The sequence below is a fragment of the Hylobates moloch genome, unplaced genomic scaffold, assembly GCF_009828535.3.
Source record: "Hylobates moloch isolate HMO894 unplaced genomic scaffold, HMol_V3 SCAFFOLD_15, whole genome shotgun sequence".
In the NCBI taxonomy this organism is placed as follows: domain Eukaryota; kingdom Metazoa; phylum Chordata; class Mammalia; order Primates; family Hylobatidae; genus Hylobates; species Hylobates moloch.
Window position 1 is genome coordinate 3,329,154 of NW_026652290.1, and position 18,198 is coordinate 3,347,351.

At 52.6% G+C, this 18,198-nt stretch overlaps 1 protein-coding gene and 1 pseudogene across 6 annotated transcripts; one reads left to right on the forward strand and one right to left on the reverse strand.

Annotated features, from left to right (window-relative positions):
* The first annotated feature begins 373 nt into the window (after positions 1-373).
* Positions 374-16,640, forward strand: SLC25A19 (solute carrier family 25 member 19). 6 transcript variants are annotated; one of them, XM_058428150.1, is made up of 8 exons: positions 374-454; positions 1,348-1,421; positions 3,005-3,174; positions 3,347-3,502; positions 6,166-6,336; positions 11,142-11,325; positions 11,995-12,125; positions 15,801-16,640. In XM_058428150.1, the coding sequence occupies exons 3-8, from the start codon at positions 3,043-3,045 to the stop codon at positions 15,987-15,989; spliced, it is 963 nt and encodes a 320-aa protein (XP_058284133.1). In that variant the 5' UTR covers positions 374-454; positions 1,348-1,421; positions 3,005-3,042; the 3' UTR covers positions 15,990-16,640. The 6 variants fall into 6 exon arrangements, with proteins under 6 accessions (XP_058284133.1, XP_032033465.1, XP_058284132.1 ...); XM_058428149.1 differs by lacking the exon at positions 1,348-1,421 and adding an exon at positions 2,774-2,892 and having other exon boundaries at positions 391-454; XM_058428152.1 differs by lacking the exons at positions 374-454; positions 1,348-1,421 and adding exons at positions 701-720; positions 2,774-2,892.
* Positions 16,641-16,678: 38 nt separating this feature from the next.
* On the reverse strand, positions 16,679-17,786 carry LOC116483493 (uncharacterized; annotated as a pseudogene).
* Between the last annotated feature and the right edge of the window lie 412 nt (positions 17,787-18,198).

Consider the following 18,198-nt stretch of genomic DNA (forward strand, 5'->3'; position numbering starts at 1 on the left):
TCCGGGTTCTGGCATTAACAGAGTTTGAGGAAAGCGGGTCAAGTTTACGGCGCCCTAACCTTGGACCCCGCCTGCAGGCTGACTTTCGAGTCACATGCCAGAGCACAGCGACCCCTAAGGTCGCAGCCCGGCTTCGCAAGCCGCCTCCTTCTACCGCGTCGGTCGCCCTCGCGCGCCCGCGAGCAGCCGGACTACATCTCCCAGGAAGCTGTGCGCCGTCCAGCGGCCCTGCCCTTGGTCGCGAAGGACTACATTACCCAGTGATACCTTGCGGGAGGCGGTTGCCAGACCTCAAGCGCACAACCATTGGTCCAGCGTCTGGAGGGGGGCTGCACGATGATTGGCCCAGGAGCCCGCCAGTTTCGTCCGAGCTCAGTAGAGTTTTGCTGTTAAGACTGCGCGAGGAGCTACAGAGAGCAGAGCGCGCGGAGCCGGGCCGCACCCGCCGAGCAGTGTGAGTAACCTCTACCTCCGTCCTTCTCGCCGCCCTCTCGGGGACCTACACCCTCGCTCCTCAGGGCGGTCGGAAGGGAGCACACGCACCCGGGCGCTCACGAGGGGGCGGGGACTGTGTACACACGTGTCACACCTGACCCGAGAAGCATCTCCAGGGACACCGGCGGCAGAGCCCCGCGCACGCCCTTGAGCACCTGAGCTCCAGGGCGTCCCCTCGGATTCGAGGAGAAAAAAACACACCCCGAGGCACACGTGGACACCTAGGTACCCACACGGGGACCTCTGCAGAGCTGCTCTGCTGAGCCCCTGGGCGCATGGGCACCCGAACACCAGGAAGACCCTGCTATGCTCCGGTCTCCTCCTGACAGCGATCCAGGACACCTGCCGCTCGGGCTTCCTCCTCCTTCCTGCCCAGATGGGCAGGAAACTGACGCTGCTCAGTGTGACCTGAGCGGTCCCTGGGTAACCCCTGGAGAGGTTTTGCCTCTCAGTCGCTTGCCGCATGCTTAAACTTCCTCATGGGCGCCTGGGGAGGAGTTCCAGGGTGGATGAGAGGAGAAAAGGAATTGATGTCTGGGGTGGAGGCTGCCATCCTGTAGGCAGTGTCTCCCCTCCTCCCCCACCCCCATCCCCACTACTACAAGTATTCAAGAACTAGGGTAATTCTGAAGTCTAGTTTTAGGGATTTTTTTTTTTCCGTAACAAATTCAAACAGTATAGAATTATCGACAGGTCTACCTTCCTTCTTCCCTTCCCAGCCCTTCTCCCAGTGATCAGTTACCAACACCTGTTGATGTGGGTGTGGTTACAGACTTCTTTCTATGCTTTATACAACTCTACAGAGTGTATGTAGGTATTACTGTTTTTTTGTTTTTTGTTTTTACAAAAAAGGAAAAAAGTACATCTCCTGGAAGGGATGCTTTTTAGCTGAGCTCTGGTGGATGAGAGGAGCTAGCCTTGAAAAAGTGAGTAGGGGCTAAGAGTGGGACTGCATTTCAGACGTAGGGAACTGGAGGAGTAGAGGCAAGGCAGTAGATAGGAGTGCTCGCCGACTGTTCCAGGAACTGGGCAGAAGCAGTCAGACCACTCTGGTTAAGTGAGGGAAGGGGAAGAATGGGCCAGAGTGAGGCTGAAGAGGTCAGTAGGTCTGAGTCAGGGAAGCCCAGGAGCGTCATTTTCTTTTTTGTTTTGTTTTGTTTTGTTTCGTTTGTTTTTGAGACGGAGTCTCACTCTGTCATCCAGGCTGGAGTGCAATGGCGCAATTTCTGTTCACTGCAACTTCCGCCTCCCAGGCTCACGTGATTCTCCCTCCTCAGCCTCCCGAGTAACTGGGATTACAGGCGTCCGCCACCACACCCAGCTAATTTTTGTATTTTTAGTAGAAACGGGGTTTCACCATGTTGGCCAGGCTGGTCTTGAACTCCTGACCTCAGGCGATCCACCCACCTCGGCCTCCCAAAGTGCTGGGATTACAGGCATGAGCCACCGCGCCTGGCCAGGAGCATCATTTGCTAGTGTAGCATGGCCCCACTGTGCCAGGGCGGCCTGAGGTGTGTGCAGGAGGGGAAAGGGAAAGGTGAAGGGGCTCAGGGCCTCAGGGCTCTTCCTTTGGACAGTGGGGGATTGTTAAAGAATCCCAATCTCCAGCCCTGCACGTCCTTCAGTCCCTCAGCGTTACACTTCAGTGGGCTCATTCAACGAGCAGGAGTTTGCTATAAAGTTGCCAGACGTCTTGGAAAACCAGTTGATCTCTGGGACCAACAAGTGCCTATCAAGCCTGTTCATTCAATTCTCAAATATTATTAAGTACTTACCATGATGGGCTCTATTCCAGGAACCGGAAATTTACGAGTGAACAAATGAGACCAAGACCATGTTTCCACGGGCTTACATTCTAGTCAGGGAGAGAAACAAGGACAAATGTACTGTATAAATAACCCATGGCGTGCCGGGCGCGGTGGCTCATGCATGTCATCTCAACAATTCAGGAGGCTGAGGCAGGAGAATCACTTGAGGCCAGGAGTTTGAGACCAGCCAGGGCAACACTGAGACCTTATGTCTACGAAAATAAAAAAACTTAGCCAGGCCTGCACCTGTAAGTGCCAGCTAATTGGGAGGCTGAGGCAAGAGAATCACTTGAGCCCAGGAGTTCAAGGCTACAGTGAGTTATGACGGCACCACTGCATTCCAGCCTGGGCAACAGAGTGAGACCCTGGCTCTAAAAAAGTAAACAAATATGCCATAGTCATAAGTACTGTAAAGAGGAATAAAACAAGTGCTATTTTATTTTATTTTTAAATTTTTGTATTTTTTGTAGAGTTGGGGTTTTGCAATGTTGCCGAGACTGGTCTTGAACTCCTGAGCTCAAGCAATCCGCCCACCTCGGCCTCCCAAAGTGCTGGGATACAGGCATGAGCCGCTGCGCCCAGCCCAAAAGTGAGTGCTATTTTAGACAGTCTAGTCAGGGAGGGCTGCTCTGAGGAGGTGATATTTGAGCAGAGACTGTAAGAAACTTGCCTGGTGTTTATTCCATATCTCTTGTATTTAGCTTGATACTGATGGACATTGTGTGGGCCAGAGGCAGGGATGGTTGGCTATGACCCCGAACCAGATGGCAGGAATAACACCAAGTTCCAGGTGGCAGTGGCCGGGTCTGTGTCTGGACTTGTCACTCGGGCGCTGATCAGTCCCTTTGACGTCATCAAGATCCGTTTCCAGGTACTCTTCCCCTTTTTCCATGCAATGGACTGGAGGACAAGTTCAGTCTTTCTTCAAAAGCAGTTCCTAAAACTTGGAATTCTATCCAGATAAAGGGCTTGCCTTTTCTGAAAGTTCCCCTTCACATTCCAGCCCACCCCGCTGTCCTGACCTTTTTTATTTTGATTCCTAGCTTCAGCACGAGCGCCTGTCTTGCAGTGACCCCAACGCAAAGTACCATGGCATCCTCCAGGCCTCTAGGCAGATTCTGCAGGAGGAGGGGCCGACAGCTTTCTGGAAAGGACACATCCCAGCTCAGATTCTCTCCATAGGCTATGGAGCTGTCCAAGTAGGTGGCAGGGGACCTGGCCAGGCCTCTGGGGTCACGTTGCTCAATGGAGGAGCAGAGGGAGGGTGAGGCAAGCAGGAATGCCACGCAGGACAGGACGGAAGAGGCAGGCCCCACACTTCCCACCTGCCTCACCCAGGAGCCTTCCCGACCAGCGGTACCGTAGGCATTCCCCTCCCCCATGTCCCCACGTCTATCCTGTGTGACTTAGGTGTTGCATCTTGGAGACTGATTTGATGTCATGCCTTCTGTGAGGCTTGGTGAAGGACAGCACTAATGCATTTCAATTTTTGAAATACCACCTTCACATATGTGGTTCATCTGAATTTCAACGCACCGGCACGAGGAGGGCAGGATAGGTGTCCTGTGGATCTCAGGGAGGAGAAGTCAGCTGTCCGAGGCCACACAGCCTGCACATGGCGGGGCTAGGGTTAGAACTCACGCTTCATTCAGTGGAGCACCAGTATAGTCATAGTGCACAGCATGTGATTTTATGCAGTAGACGTGGTAAGAACCAGCCCTGTACAGTGCAAACCATGGGCCAGGCCCCTGTTGGAAGCACTTCACATACACTCTGTCACAGCAGTCCTTAAGGTAGGGGCTGTTGTCCCTCCCATGTCATGCATGAGAAGACTGAGGTGGACAGAGCTTACATAATTAACCCAACCAAAGTCACTGGCTAGGAAATGGCAAAGCCACGACCCCCACCTAGGCAGCTAGTGCCAGAGATGTCCCTGCCTACTCTTCCTGTGACGTCACAGTGACCACCCAAGTCAGGTGCTTACTGGCTGGGCATGCCCTGCGATCCTGTCTCTGTGCTTGTCTGCAAACAGATATTGCAGCATGACGAATAAATACAGCAACAGGATAGTCTCAAGAAGCCAGGCGTGGGCCAGACTCAGTGGCTCACACCTGTAATCCCAGCACCTGAACCCAGGAGGTGGAGGTTGCAGTGAGCCACGATCATGCCACTGCACTTCAGCCTGGGCGACACAGCCAGACCCTGTCTCAAAAAAAGAAAAGAAGCCAGGCCATCTTCAGTTGGCTGAAGGAAGATCTGAGCATAGCCCTGGTATAGTGGCTCACACCTGTAATCCTGTCACTTTGGGAGGCTGAGGTGGGAGGATGGCTTGAGCTCAGGAGTTTGAGACCAGCCTGGGCAACATAGCGAGACCTCCTCTCTACTAAAAATAATAAAAAAAAAAATAGCCAGTTATGGTGGTACACGCCTATAGTCCCAGCTATTCCAGAGGCAGGAGAATAATTTGAGCTAGAGAAGTCAAGGCTGCTGTGAACTATGATCGAGCCACTGCACTCTAGCCTGGGCAACTGAGCACGACCTTGCCTCAAAAAGCAAAACAGGGCCAAGCTCGGTGGCTCATGTGTGTAATCCCAGCACTTTGGGGGCCCAAGGCGGGCAGATCGCTTGAGCTCAGGAGTTTGAGACCAGCCTTGGCAACATAGTGAAACCCTGGTTCTACAAAAAATACCAAAATTAGCTGGACACGGTGGCATGCGCCTGTAGCCCTAGCTCCTTGAGGGGCTGAGGTGGGAGGATCACTGGAGCCCAGGAGGTTGAGGCTGCAGTGAGCCGTGTTCGTGCCACCGTACTCCAGCCTGGGTGACAGAGCGACACTCTTGTCTCTAAACACAAAAACAAGAAAAGAAAACAAAGATCTGAACGTAAGGGGGTCACCCTGTGGAACATGCTCCCAAAAGAATCTGCCCCAGAAAAGAATAATTCTCGAACAGTGCCGCCGCCAGCTGCACTGAAGGAGTCCCTGCAGGAATCAGAGCGTGGCCGTCTTTCCCAGTTCTTAGAAAACTAAGTTAGCCAGTGACATTTTCTGATATACATTGTTCTCATATATCTTTTTTATTTTTTCTTGAGACGGAGTCTCACTTTGTCGCCCAGGCTGGAGTGCAGTGGCACGATCTCGGCTCACTGCAACCTCCGCCTCCCAGGTTCAAGCGATTCTTCTGCCTCAGCCTCCCAAATACCTGGGGTTACAGGCCCACGCCACCATGCCTGGCTAATTTTTGTATTTTTAGTAGAGACAGGGTTCCACCATATTGGCCAGGCTGGTCTCCAACTCCTGACCTCATGATCTGCCCACCTCGGCCTCCCAAAGTGCTGGGATTACAGGTGTGAGCCACTGCACCCAGTCATTTTTTTGAGACTGAGTCTTGCTCTGTCGCCTGGGCTGGAATGCAGTGGCATGATCTCGGCTCACTGCAGCCTCCGCGTCCTGGGTTCAAGTGATTCTCCTGCCTCAGCACCCTTAGTACCTGGGACTACAGGTGCCTGCCACCATGCCTGACTAATTTTTGTATTTTTAGTAAAGACAGAGTTTCACTATGTTGACCCGGCTGGTCTCAAACTTCTGACCTCGTGATCTGCCCGCCTCGGCCTCCCAAAGTGCTGGGATTACAGGCGTGAGCCACCGCGCCCGGCCCCCATATATCTTCTTAACCCTTTGAGTGTCTGACTCTACTCAAGTATCAGATGGTGTCTGAGTTTTGCATGGAATGTTGTGTTTCCTGACCTTTTCCTCGCCCCTCCACCTGGGCCCCAGCCGGGTCACGGGTGATGTATTTGGGGAGTATTTGGTCCTCGCCCTCATCCTTTGGGCTGTCAGTGACTTCTTCACTTACTCTTGCAGTTCTTGTCGTTTGAAATGCTGACGGAGCTGGTCCACAGAGGCAGCGCGTACGACGCCCGGGAATTCTCAGTGCACTTTGCGTGTGGTGGCCTGGCTGCCTGTATGGCCACCCTCACTGTGCACCCCGTGGATGTTCTGCGCACCCGCTTTGCAGCTCAGGGCGAGCCCAAGGTGAGTGGCCAGGGGCCAGACCAGGGGAACCCAAATAAGGAAGGTGTTGTCACAGGGGTTGTATTCTTTATTACTTATTTATTTATTCATTTATTTTTGTTTTGTTTTGTTTTGTTTGAGATGGAGTCTCGCTTTGTCGTCCAGGCTGGAGTGCAGTGGTGCAATCTTGGCTCACTGCGAGCTCCGCCTCCCGAGTTCAAGCGATTCTCCTGCCTCAGCCTCCCGAGTAGTTGGGACTACAGGCACCCGCCACCACGCCCGGCTAATTTTTTTTGTATTTTTAGCAGAGATGGGGTTTCACCATGTTAGCCAGGATGGTCCCGATCTCCTGACCTCATGATCTGCCTGCCTCGGTCTCCCAAAGTGCTGGGATTACAGGCATAAGCCCACCACGCCCGGCCTATTTTTTATTTATTTATTTATTTTGAGACAGAGTCTTGCTCTGTTGCCAGGCTCCATGGAGTGTAGTGGTGCGATCTGTTTTTTTCTTTTATTTCGTGAGCATGTTTTTTTTTTTTTAAATATATAATTTTTATTTTATTTTTTTTGAGAGATGGAGTCTCGCTCTTATTGCCCAGGCTGGAGTGCAATGGCCAGATCTCGGCTCACTGCAACCTCTGCCTCCTGGGTTCAAGCAGTTCTCCTGCCTCTGCCTCCCAGTAGCTGGGATTACAGGTGCCTGCCATCACGCCCAGCTATTTTTTGTACTTTTAGTAGAGATGGAGTTTCGCCATGTTAGCAGGCTGGTCTTGATCACCTCAGGTGATCCACCCGCCTCGGCCTCCCATAGTGCTAGGATTACAGGCGTGAGCCACTGCGCCTGGCCTATATATATATTTTTTGAGACAGTGTCTTGTTTTGTTGCCTAGGCTGCAGTGCAGTGGCACGATCACTGCTTACTGAAGCCTCGACCTCCTGGGATCAAGTGATCCTTCTGCCTCAGCCTCCCCAGTAGCTGAGACTACACCTGGCTAAGTTTTATATTTTTTTAGAGACGGGGTGTCGTCATGTTGCCCAGGCTGGTCTCGAACTCTTGAGCTCAAGCCGTCTGCCCGCCTCAGCCTCCTAAAATGCTGGGATTACAGACATGAGCTGCCGCACTCGGCAGAGGTTGAGTTCTTGTCCTTGCAGAAAGCAAAGCTGGGAGAGGTTCGGGTTTTCAGTTTGTCTGGCAGTCAGTTTGTAAAACCCATGACTGTGGGCAGCACCGTGCGGGGTGCTCTATGCCCCTGCCTCAGAGGAGCTCACAGCCTCCCTGGAAGACAGAACCTACTGCTATGAAACAGAACAAATAAATACCCAGCAGTGGGCTGGATCAAGGACTGCATCTGGGCAAGTGGGACTTGAGAACTTACTGCTGGATTATTATGAGAGTGTCTTTGTTTTTTTGTTTGTTTGTTTGGTTGGTTTTTTGAGACAGTCTCACTTTGTTGCACAGGCTGGAGTGCAGTGCGGCGATCTCAGCTCACTGTAACCTCTGTCTCCTGGGTTCAAGTGATTCTCCTGTCTCAGCCTCCTGAGTAGCTGGGATTATAGGCACGTGCCACCACGTCCGGCTAATTTTTATATTTTTCATAGAGACAGGGTTTCACCATGTCGGCCAGGCTGGTCTCAAACTCTTGACCTCAGGTGATACCCCGGCCTCGGCCTCCCAAAGTGCTAGGATTCCAGGCATGAGCCACTGCACCCGGTCAATTGCGAGTGTCTTTGGTTTCCACAAAGAGTGGGGTGGTGGAAATGGGATAGACTCGAGGAAGAATTTACTGAGTGAAAACAAGGGATTAAGTCCTGAAATAGACCTCCCCACCATAATCTCTGTTTTCTGGACATGTTTAAGAAGAGCATTATATGTGTGTGTGTCTGTGTGTTCTCAATCAAGAGAGAATAATTTTATTGTTATTATTTATATATATATATTTCGAGATAGGGTCTTGATCTGTCACCCAGGCTGGAGTACAATGGCTGCAATAGCTTGCTGCAGCTTCCAACTCCTGGGCTCAAGCAATCTTCCTGCCTCAGCCTCTCAAGTAGCTAAGACCACAGGTGTGTGCCACCACACCTGACTAATTTTTTATTTTTTAATTTTTTGTGGGGGCAGGGTCTCATTATGTTGCTCAGGCTCAGGCTGGTCTTGAACCCCTGGTTGTTTTTTGTTTTTTTGTTGTTGTTGTTTGTTTGTTTTTGAGACGGAGTATGGCTCTGTCGCCCAGGCTGGAGTGCAGTGGCACAATCTCAGCTCATTGCGACCGCCTCCCAGATTCAAGTGATTCTCATGCCTCAGCCTCCCAAGCAGCTGGGACTACAGGTCCGCTACCATGCCCGGCTAATTTTTTTTTATTTTTTTATTTTTTTTCAGATGAAGTCTCACTCTGTCGCAGAGGCTGCAAGCTACACCCCCCGCTTTCAAGTGATTCTCCTGCCTCAGCCTCCCAAGTAGCCGGGATTACAAGCGCCCACCACTGCGCCTGGCTAATTTTTATATTTTTAGTAGAAACGGGGTTTGCCATGTTGGCCAGGCTGGTCTTAAACTCCTGACCTTGTGATCCACCCATCCCTGCTTCCCAAAGTGCTGAGATTACAGGCGTGAGCCACCGCGCCTGGCCATGCCCGGCTAATTTTTATATTTTTAGTAGAGCTGGGTTTTTGACATGTTGGCCAGGCTGGTCTGGAACTGCTGGCCTCTAGTGAGCCGCCCGCCTGAGCCTCCCAAAGTGCTGGGATCACAGGCATGAGTCACCATACCTGGTCTTTTTTTCTTTATTTTTAAGGCAGAGCCTCACTCTGTCATCCAGGCTGAAGTATAGGGGTATGATTACAGCTCACTGCAGCCTCCACCTCCTGGGGTCAAGCAATCCTCCCACCTCAGCCTCCCAAGTAGCTGAGACCATAAGCACTCGATACCACACCTGGCTAATTTTTGTGTTTTTTGTAGAGATGGAGTTTCACCATGTTGCCCAGGCTGTTCTCAAACTCCTAGGCTCAAATGATCCTCCAGCCTTGGCCTCCCAAAGTGCTGCGATTACAAGGCTGAGCCACCAGACCTGGCTTAGAAACAATAATTTTTCCACTGTCTCAACTCTGCTTTAGGATACTGTTAGTGGGAAAGGAAGGATACTTTGTTTAAGAGTTTGATGTGGGCAACATGGGTCTCTACAAAATGCGAAAAAATTAGCCAGGCATGGTGGTGTGCACCTGTAGTCCCAGCTACTTGGAAGATTGAGTTAAGAGGACTGCTTGAGCCTGGGGAGTGAGCCATGATTGCACCATTGCACTCCAGCCCAGGCGACAAAGTGAGATATCCTGTCTCAAAAAAAAAAAACAAAGAATTGGGCTGGGCGCGGTGGCTCACGCCTGTAATCCCAGCACTTTGGGAGGCCAAGACGGGCGGATCACGAGGTCAGGAGATCGAGATCATCCTGGCTAACGTGGTGAAACCCCGTCTCTACTAAAAATACAAAAATTAGTTGGGCATGGTGGCAGGTGCCTATAATCACAGCTACTGGGTGGGGAGGGGGGCTGAGGCACGACAATCGCTTGAACCTGGGAGGTGGGGGCTGCAGTGAGCCAAGATTGTGCTGCTGCACTCCAGCCTAGGCAACATAGCAAGACTTCGTCTAAAAAAAAAAAAAAAAAAAGATAATAGCATATTACCTCTAGCTTAAACTATTGACATGTTGGATTTTAGATTCTAGAATGATCAGAGAATATCCGGTCATGAAAGTGAGGGGAAGAGACCTGGTTAAAACCTAAAACCTACAGGACTCTCCACCTGCCTTAAGACTAGTCACAACCATATTGTAAACCTGATCTTGAAAGATAAAAGATTTTGCAACATGTAAGATGTACCAAGGTTACAAAGACAGTTCTTCATGAATTATAATTTAAAAAAATACCAGCCGCTTCCTGATTCCGATCCCCAGAGGCGACTACTTTTAATACTTATAGTTGTTTCTTTGATTATTTCCTTCCGTAATTCTAAGTAACATGCTTGGCCGGGTGCAGTGGCTCACGCCTGTAATCCCAGCACTTTGGGAGGCCAAGGAGGAAGGATCACTTGAGGTCAGGAGTTCGAGACCAGTTTGGGCAATATAGCAAGACCTCCTCTCTACTTTATTTTTATTATTTATTTATTTATTTATTTAATTTATTTTTGTTTTTGAGACAGAGTCTCCGCCTGTCACCCAGGTTGGAGTGCTGTGGTACAATCTCAGCTCGCTGCAACCTCCGCCTCCCAGGTTCAAGCAATTCTTGTGCCTCAGCCTCCCAAGAAGCTGGGATTACAGGCATGAGCCACCACCCCCAGCTAATTTTTGTATTTTTAGTAGAGACGGGCTTTCACTGTGTTGGCCAGGCTGGTCTCAAACTCCTGGCCTCAAGTGATCTGGCTGCCTCAGCCTCCCCAGATTGCTGGGATTACAGGTGTGAGCCACCGCGCCCGGCCGCACCTTCCTGTTTTAACAGCTGCACTATGTTCTTGTGAGCTGGTGTCCCATAATTCATGTAACCATCACCCACAGATGGACGTCGCATCTTTAGCTCTTCCCCAGGATGCTGCAGTGACTCTTGGACACATACTTTTGTGCACACCTGTGGATATAACAGTGGTATACATGTGTAGAAGGGGGAGTTTCTGGAAAATGCCATCCTTCGAATCTCTGTCCAGCATTTCCCTTGACTGTCTTCCTGGCAGGAGGAGTTTCGCCCCTGGTAGCTGGTATTTTAGTCAAGGGGACAGAGCTATGACGGGCTGTTCCAGGGCTAAAACCACTTCACTGAGCTCATTCAAAGTGCGTGTGTGTGTCCAGGTCTATAATACGCTGCGCCACGCCGTGGGGACCATGTATAGGAGCGAAGGCCCCCAGGTTTTCTACAAAGGCTTGGCCCCCACCTTGATCGCCATCTTCCCCTATGCCGGGCTGCAGTTCTCCTGCTACAGCTCCTTGAAGCACGTGTACAAGTGGGCCATACCAGCCGAAGGAAAGAAAAATGGTGAGGCAGCCCTCACACGAGAGGGAACCCTCCCACCCCAGCCGCCAAAACGCCCCCTTCCAAATCACGAAGGAGCTAAAGTTCTCCTGTCCGAATCGAAGACCGCGGGTCTCTGTACGTGGCTCTGTAATGTGGCAAACAAAACAACTGCAGCTGCTTGGAGAGGACTTGATTTCTTCCAGCTCCTGCCACACCCATCACTGGCATTACTGAAATTTACTTCCAGTGATTGGTCATGGTTTTCACTTTTGTCAGAAGTCCAAATTGCAAATTGCTTGTTTTTTGGTTGAGGTTCTTCGGTTGCTTTTTCCAGGCAGGGAGAGTGGGAGGTGGGGACAGGGGGAGGCTGGGGAGGGGTAGGGCATCCTGGTCCCTCTCCAGCCCTGAACTGAGTCATGCTGCAGAGCCTGAGGCCCATGTTGCCTCCAGCTGGGGGACTGCGGCCTCCAGCCCTTCCAGCCTGGATCACTCCACCAGAAGTGGCTGTGTCTGGCTCTTCTCCCCCTAGATTACATTCCTTTTTGGAATGGGAGGACCAGTGGAGGTCAGATAGAACTGCGCTTGTGGGGTTTGGTTTGTGGTGTAGGATTAGCCCTGATGCCTTTTAAGTTGTCACCCATAGACTGTGTTCCTCTCATCTGTTCTCCCAATCCCACTTCTCTGGTTCAGAGAACCTCCAAAACCTGCTTTGTGGCAGTGGAGCTGGTGTCATCAGCAAGACCCTGACATATCCGCTGGACCTCTTCAAGAAGCGGCTCCAGGTTGGCGGGTTTGAGCACGCCAGGGCCGCCTTTGGCCAGGTGAGCCGTTCACTCGCAGGCAGACAGCTCTGACCCCTGCCATCACTGGGCACATGAGGGAACCCGGAGTCACCTCCTACCCATTGGGCAACATCACCCCTGGCCATGGCCCCTTCACCTCCAGTCCATCCCTTGAGATCCCCAAGCATGTGGGAAAGCGGCTTGCAAGCCCTGGGTCCTGAGCACTGTGGAAGGATCTGGGCCAAGGACATACAGTGTCTGCTCTTTTTTTTTTTTTCCTTTAAAATAGAGGCAGGGTCTCACTCTGTTTCCCAGGCTGGTCTTGAACACTCCTGACTCCACCTCCCAAAGTGCTGGGATAACAGGTGTGAGCCACTGCACCTAGCACAGTTTCTGCGCTTAAAACATGTCCTGGCCGGGCGCGGTGGCTCATACCTGTAATCCCAGCACTTTGGGAGGCCAAGGCGGCTGGATCACGAGGTCAGGAGATCGAGACCATCCTGGCTAACGCAGTGAAAGCCCATCTCTACTAAAAAAAAATATATATATATATACACAAAAAAACTAGCCAGGCGTAGTGGCAGGCACCTGTAGTCCCAGCTGCTCAGGAGGCTGAGGCAGGAGAATGGCATGAACCCGGGAAGCGGAGCTTGCAGTGAGCTGAGATTGCGCAACAGGGAGTCCATCTCAAAAAAAAAAAAAAAAAAAATGTCAGAGGTGGGGTGGGGTGGTGGTCAGCCTGTAATCAACTGGATCACCTGAGGTCAGGAGTTCCAGACCAGCCTGATCAACATAGTGAAACCCCGTTTCTACTAAAAATATAAAAATTAGCTGGGCATGGTGGTGGGCGCCTGTAGTCCCAGCTACTTGGGAGGCTGAAACAGGAGAATCGCTTGAATCTGGGAGGTGGATGTTACAGTGAGCCACGACCACACCACTGCACTCCAGCCTGGGCAACAGAGCAAGGAAGGTCCCCAAATATTAAAGAACACAGAAAAGGGGTTTTGCTCTAGCTGTTCTGGAATGGGGTGAATTTGAGCAACTAAGTTATATATATGTATTTTTTTGTTTTTTTTTGTTGTTTTTTGTTTTTGTTTTTGTTTTGAAACAGAGTTTTGCTCTTGTTGCCCGCCTGGAGTGCAATGGCGTGATCTCAGCTCACTGCAACCTCTGCCTCCCGGGTTCAAGCGATTCTCCTGCCTCAGCCTCCCAAGTAGCTGGGATTATAGGCACGTGCCACCACGCCCAGCTAATTTTTTGTATTTTTAGTAGAGACAGGGTTTCACCATGTTAGCCAGGCTGGTCTCGAACTCCTGACCTCAGGTGATACACCTTCCTCGGCCTCCCAAAGTGCTGGGATTACAGGCATGAGCCACTGTGCACAGCCATATATATATGTATTTTTGAGATGGAGTCTCGCTCTTTTGCCCAGGCTGGAGTGCAGTGGCGTGATCTCAGCTCACTGCAGCCTCCGCCTCCCTGGTTCAAGTGATTCTCCTGCCTTAGCCTCCAAGTAGCTGGGATTACAGGCGCCCACCACCATGTCCTAATTTTTGTATTTTTAAAAGAGACAGGGTTTCACCATATGAGACAGGGTTTCACCACGTTGGCCAAGGCGGTCTTGAACTCCTGACCTCAGTTGATGCATCCGCCTCAGCCTCCCAAAGTGCTGGGATTATAGGCATGAGCCGCCACACCCGGGCCTAAGTTGTATTTTATGTGCACTAGGAGAGTTGGCCATTCAGAGAAGCCCCATGCTAGGTCATGTTATAGTCTTAGTAGTCACTCCTCAGTTGCTCAGATTTTTACATACTCCCTTTCTTTTGGTCATCAGTGGGTAGGGTTAGGGGTAGGGTAAGGATGGGCAATTCCAGGGCTTTCCCCTCTGTATCCTGGGAACCTGAGATGTGGAGGCGTGAAAAAATATGCCTGACAATGTCAAAGGAGAGGGATGGCATGGAATGGGAGGCAAGGTAGGGAGACAGCATTCCTTCCTTGGGGGAAGAGAAAGAGTTGGGTTTATAGTTATAATGCATTTTCTTTGTAGGAAACTTTAGAAAATTTAGATAGACAAAAAGACCAAGCCAGCTGCAGTGGATCACGCCTGTGATCCCAACACTTTGGGAGGCCAAAATGGGAAGATCAGTTGAGGCCAGGAGCTTGAAACCAGCACGGTCAACATAGCAAGACCCCATCTCTATAAAATAAAAATTAAAAAATCAGCCGGGCATGGTGATGTGTACCTTTAGTTCCAGCTACTGGAGAGGCTGAGGCAGAATTGCTTGAGCCCTGGAGTTCGAGGCTGCAGTGAGCTATGATCACACCACTGCACACCATCTTGGGCGACAGAGTGAGATTCTGTCTCAAAAAAAAAAAAAAAATCCCTTGTAATTTCACTACCACAGATAACCACATGGAACCTTTCAGTGTAGTTTTCTTTCTTTTCATAAATACACATGTACATTTTAACAAAAATAGGGATACCCTGTATACAAGGTTTGTAACCTCCCTTCTCCACTTACCAACTTGTCCTGAAGGGAGAGTTTGTTTTCTTTTCTTTCTTTCTTTTTTTAAATGGGATATCACTCTGTTGCTTAGGCTGGTCTCGAACTCCTGGGCTCAAGCGATCCTCCCCTCTCAGCCTCCCAAGTAGCTAGGACTGCAGGCATGCATCACTGCACCTAGCATGAAGGGACAGTTTGAATTTGGACAGGGAGCGATGGTGAGAGCCCAGGATGGCAGAGGGAGGCCTTGCTGGTAACGAAGACTAGTGTAATCCAGTTTGGCCGGAGGTGGGAAGGGTGCGTGGGAGGACCAGTGGAGGTCAGATCAGGGAGGGAAATCAAGGCCGAATGGTGCAGTTCCTTGAATGGCAGATCTTGGGGTTTGGACTTGATTTCTCATGATGTCATCACTAGGAGTTACTGCAGCTTTTGGAGGGAAGCCAGGCCTGAGGAGGGCTGTGCCTGGGGATGAATGTCTGGCAGCAGTGTGTGAGGTCAGCTGGAGAGGGTGAGGCTGGAGGCAGGGAGGCCCGGCTGAGAGCTACTGAGGGCCAGGTTCAGATCTGCTGCCCAAGGGGGATCAGGTGGGATGGGATGAAGGGTCAGAGACGCCTCTGGGAAGAGGTTCTGGAGCCACTGCTGGATCCTTTGGAGCCACAGGCAGCCGTTCTTCCTGGGCAGGAAGGAGCTCTGTCCAGCTGCTGATTTCTAGGCCTGTCATCTGTTCAGTCTTAACCCAATTACAGTAGAAAGAATGAAATTAATTTATTTGCTATTTTGAGCTGGGCATGGTTGTCCACGCCTGTAATCCCAGCACACTGGGAAGCTGAAGCAGGTGGATCACCTGAGGTCAGGAGTTCAAGACCAGCCTGGCCAACATAGCGAAACTGCATCTCTACTAAAAATACAAAAAATTAGCTGGGCATGGTAGTGTGTGCCTGTAATCCCAGCTACTCAGGAGGCTGAGGCAGGAGAATCGCTTGAACCTGGGAGGTGGAGGCTACAATGAGCCAAGATTGTGCCACTGCATTCCAGCCTGGGCAACAGAGTGAGACTGCCTCAATGAAAAAATAAAATAAAACAAAAATATTTGCTATTTTGCATTCATTGCTTTGTCCAGCAAGTACTTCTTAAGAGCTGTGATGTGCCAGGGGCTGTGTTGACGGGAGCAGAGCGGACATCCATATTTTCATTCCTTTCCTCTCCCCAGGTGCGGCAATACAAGGGCCTCATGGATTGTGCCAAGCAGGTGCTGCAAAAGGAAGGTGCCCTGGGCTTCTTCAAGGGCCTGTCCCCCAGCTTGCTGAAGGCTGCCCTCTCCACGGGCTTCATGTTCTTCTGGTATGAATTCTTCTGTAATGTCTTCCACTGCATGAACAGGACAGCCAGCCAGCGCTGAGCGCAGAAAGGACCCCAGGTCTTCCCTGGAGGCAGCCTCCTGAAGGAAGGAAGATTCAGTCTCCACTGAGAGATGCCGCCTGGCCCTTCCCTGCGGGCCAGCTGCCCCGAGCAGGGTGGCAGCCTTGAACCCACCCGGCTGGGACACCACCAGAAGGTCCAGGGCTCTCCCCATGAGAGAATCAGAGGGAATGCAGGACGTGGTCTACGGTGAACCAATGACACAGCGAGAAGGAGCAGGAAGTTGCTGTTTCTCCTCTGACCAGCCCACACTCCAAAGGAAACAGATGCCATCCTACACCTGTCAGCCCTGTCCGCCAGGAGAACAGAACGCTCCTGGTCTGGATGGGGCTGCTGCTTGAGTGCAGAGGGCTGCGGTAGGCCCTTTGCAGGAGTCAGGACCCTACACTTGGCCTGTGTTTCCCAACCTATTTAATAGACATTAAAGCTAAACGCACATTCCTTATCTTACTCCATCTCCCCTGGCACATCTGCCTACTCACAAAGTATGAGGGAAAGGACTCCTGCCTTCCTCAAATCCCATGTTCTCCATAGCGGCAGCCCTTCGCAGCGAAGCTTCTAGTGCTGGGGGAGACTCCAGGCTGAGCCAGTCACTTCCTAGGCCCCGTGCCCAGATCGTGTCTGCAGACACACCACCACCCAGGCCGTCCTCTCCCAGGACCGGGCTGGTCATGGCCGTGGAGCTCCATGGAAAGCAGATCCCAGAGCCCGTGCAGGAAGTGGACGGGCCATGCTGTGGGCAGGCGTGGGTGAAGGTGCAGCCTCTCCCCAGTCCACCTCACTGGCTCCTCTTTCACCCAGGGCTGGGTCGGCCTTGCTGGGTGAGGAGCTGTCAGCAGGACAGGTGGCATCAGTGCCCACTGCCTGCTCCTCAGTGCAGAGCATGCTGCGGGTGCATCCTCCCCTGTAGCCCCAGAAGGGCCGGGGCTCTGAAGCAGCCCACTGATGGGGATGGCAGAAGGAAGGGGCGGGCAGGTAGCCTGGTGAGGGCACAGCTGGTGCCTGGGGTGTTACCAGAGCACAGGGGCACCCACAGGCGGAGAGGCAGAGGAGAAACCAGTTTCAGGCTGAGGGGAGGTCTCCAGAACATGCCCTGCACCCTTCCCTCCACCTGCCCAGCCTGTAGGGTCGCTCCGACCTGGGAAGCCCTCCATTCTGCCTCCCTCTCCAGCCTTGGAAGGAGGCACCCACTGGGAGTCGGCGCTGGCCCTGGCCCTGGCGTGTGGGTCCTGGGCTCCTCCTCGCACCATCCTTCCCTGCCTCTGGTCTGGGATTTTGGGGTCTGTCTGGGCCCTGAATGCTGGGGCTTCCTGGCTCTGGGCTGCTGGTTCCCAAGGTCCAGGCTGCGGCGGGGGCCGCGAGGATGCAGCTGCCTGAGTGCATTTTTTTTAATGAAATTCCGTTAAAGTTTCTTCTCTTCATCTCTCCTGCCCATTGGTTTCTTTTGCTGCAGCTGAGCGTTCTATTCCTCCTCCGTTTTCGGTGACCACTTTGGCGGTTCTTTTAAAAGGAGGCGAGAACGCGGGCAGCGCCGGCAGCGCTCCTCCCGGTCGCGCGGCAGCAGCGGCGGCAGTTCTTCCCCCACTTCTAGGTGCCCTCCTGTCACCCAGGGCAGACGCCGGGCAGTGGGGTCCGCGCCACTTCAGGGGCACTCGCAACAACCGACGGCCGCGAGTCGCCCATGGGGCCTCTTTCTCGGGGCTGCCCCTATGACTTGAAACTCGCTTCGCCTATGTCCTCCTCGGAGCGGGAGAGGGTTGTGGCTGGCCCCGGCCCTGCAGCCCCTGCCTTCTCTACCTGGGTAGGGGGAGCGGGGAAAGTGGTGCGACCAGGGCTGATGCTGTTCCTCCTGCCACCGGGTCCCCACCACACCCTCTGCAGGCTCCTCCCACGCCGCGCAGCCCAGCGGTGTCTCCCGGCCCAGTGCACCTGAGCTCGGGGGAGGGCTGGGTGCGGGGCCACGCGCAAGATCGAGGGTCCGGTGTGAGCCCGGACACGGCCCAGGCGCACCGGGTGAAGGGGTGACGAGCCGAGCGAGTTCCGCCTGCGGCCGGGTGGCAGCGTCGCAGGGTCCCACGCAGGCGGCGCGGCTTCCGGGGCGGCCTGGAGGCCAGGGCAGTGTCCCGGGGGCCCGGCAGGTGGCGCGGGCGAGCCGGCCCTTCCCCGGCGCCGCGCGAGGAGATGAGCTC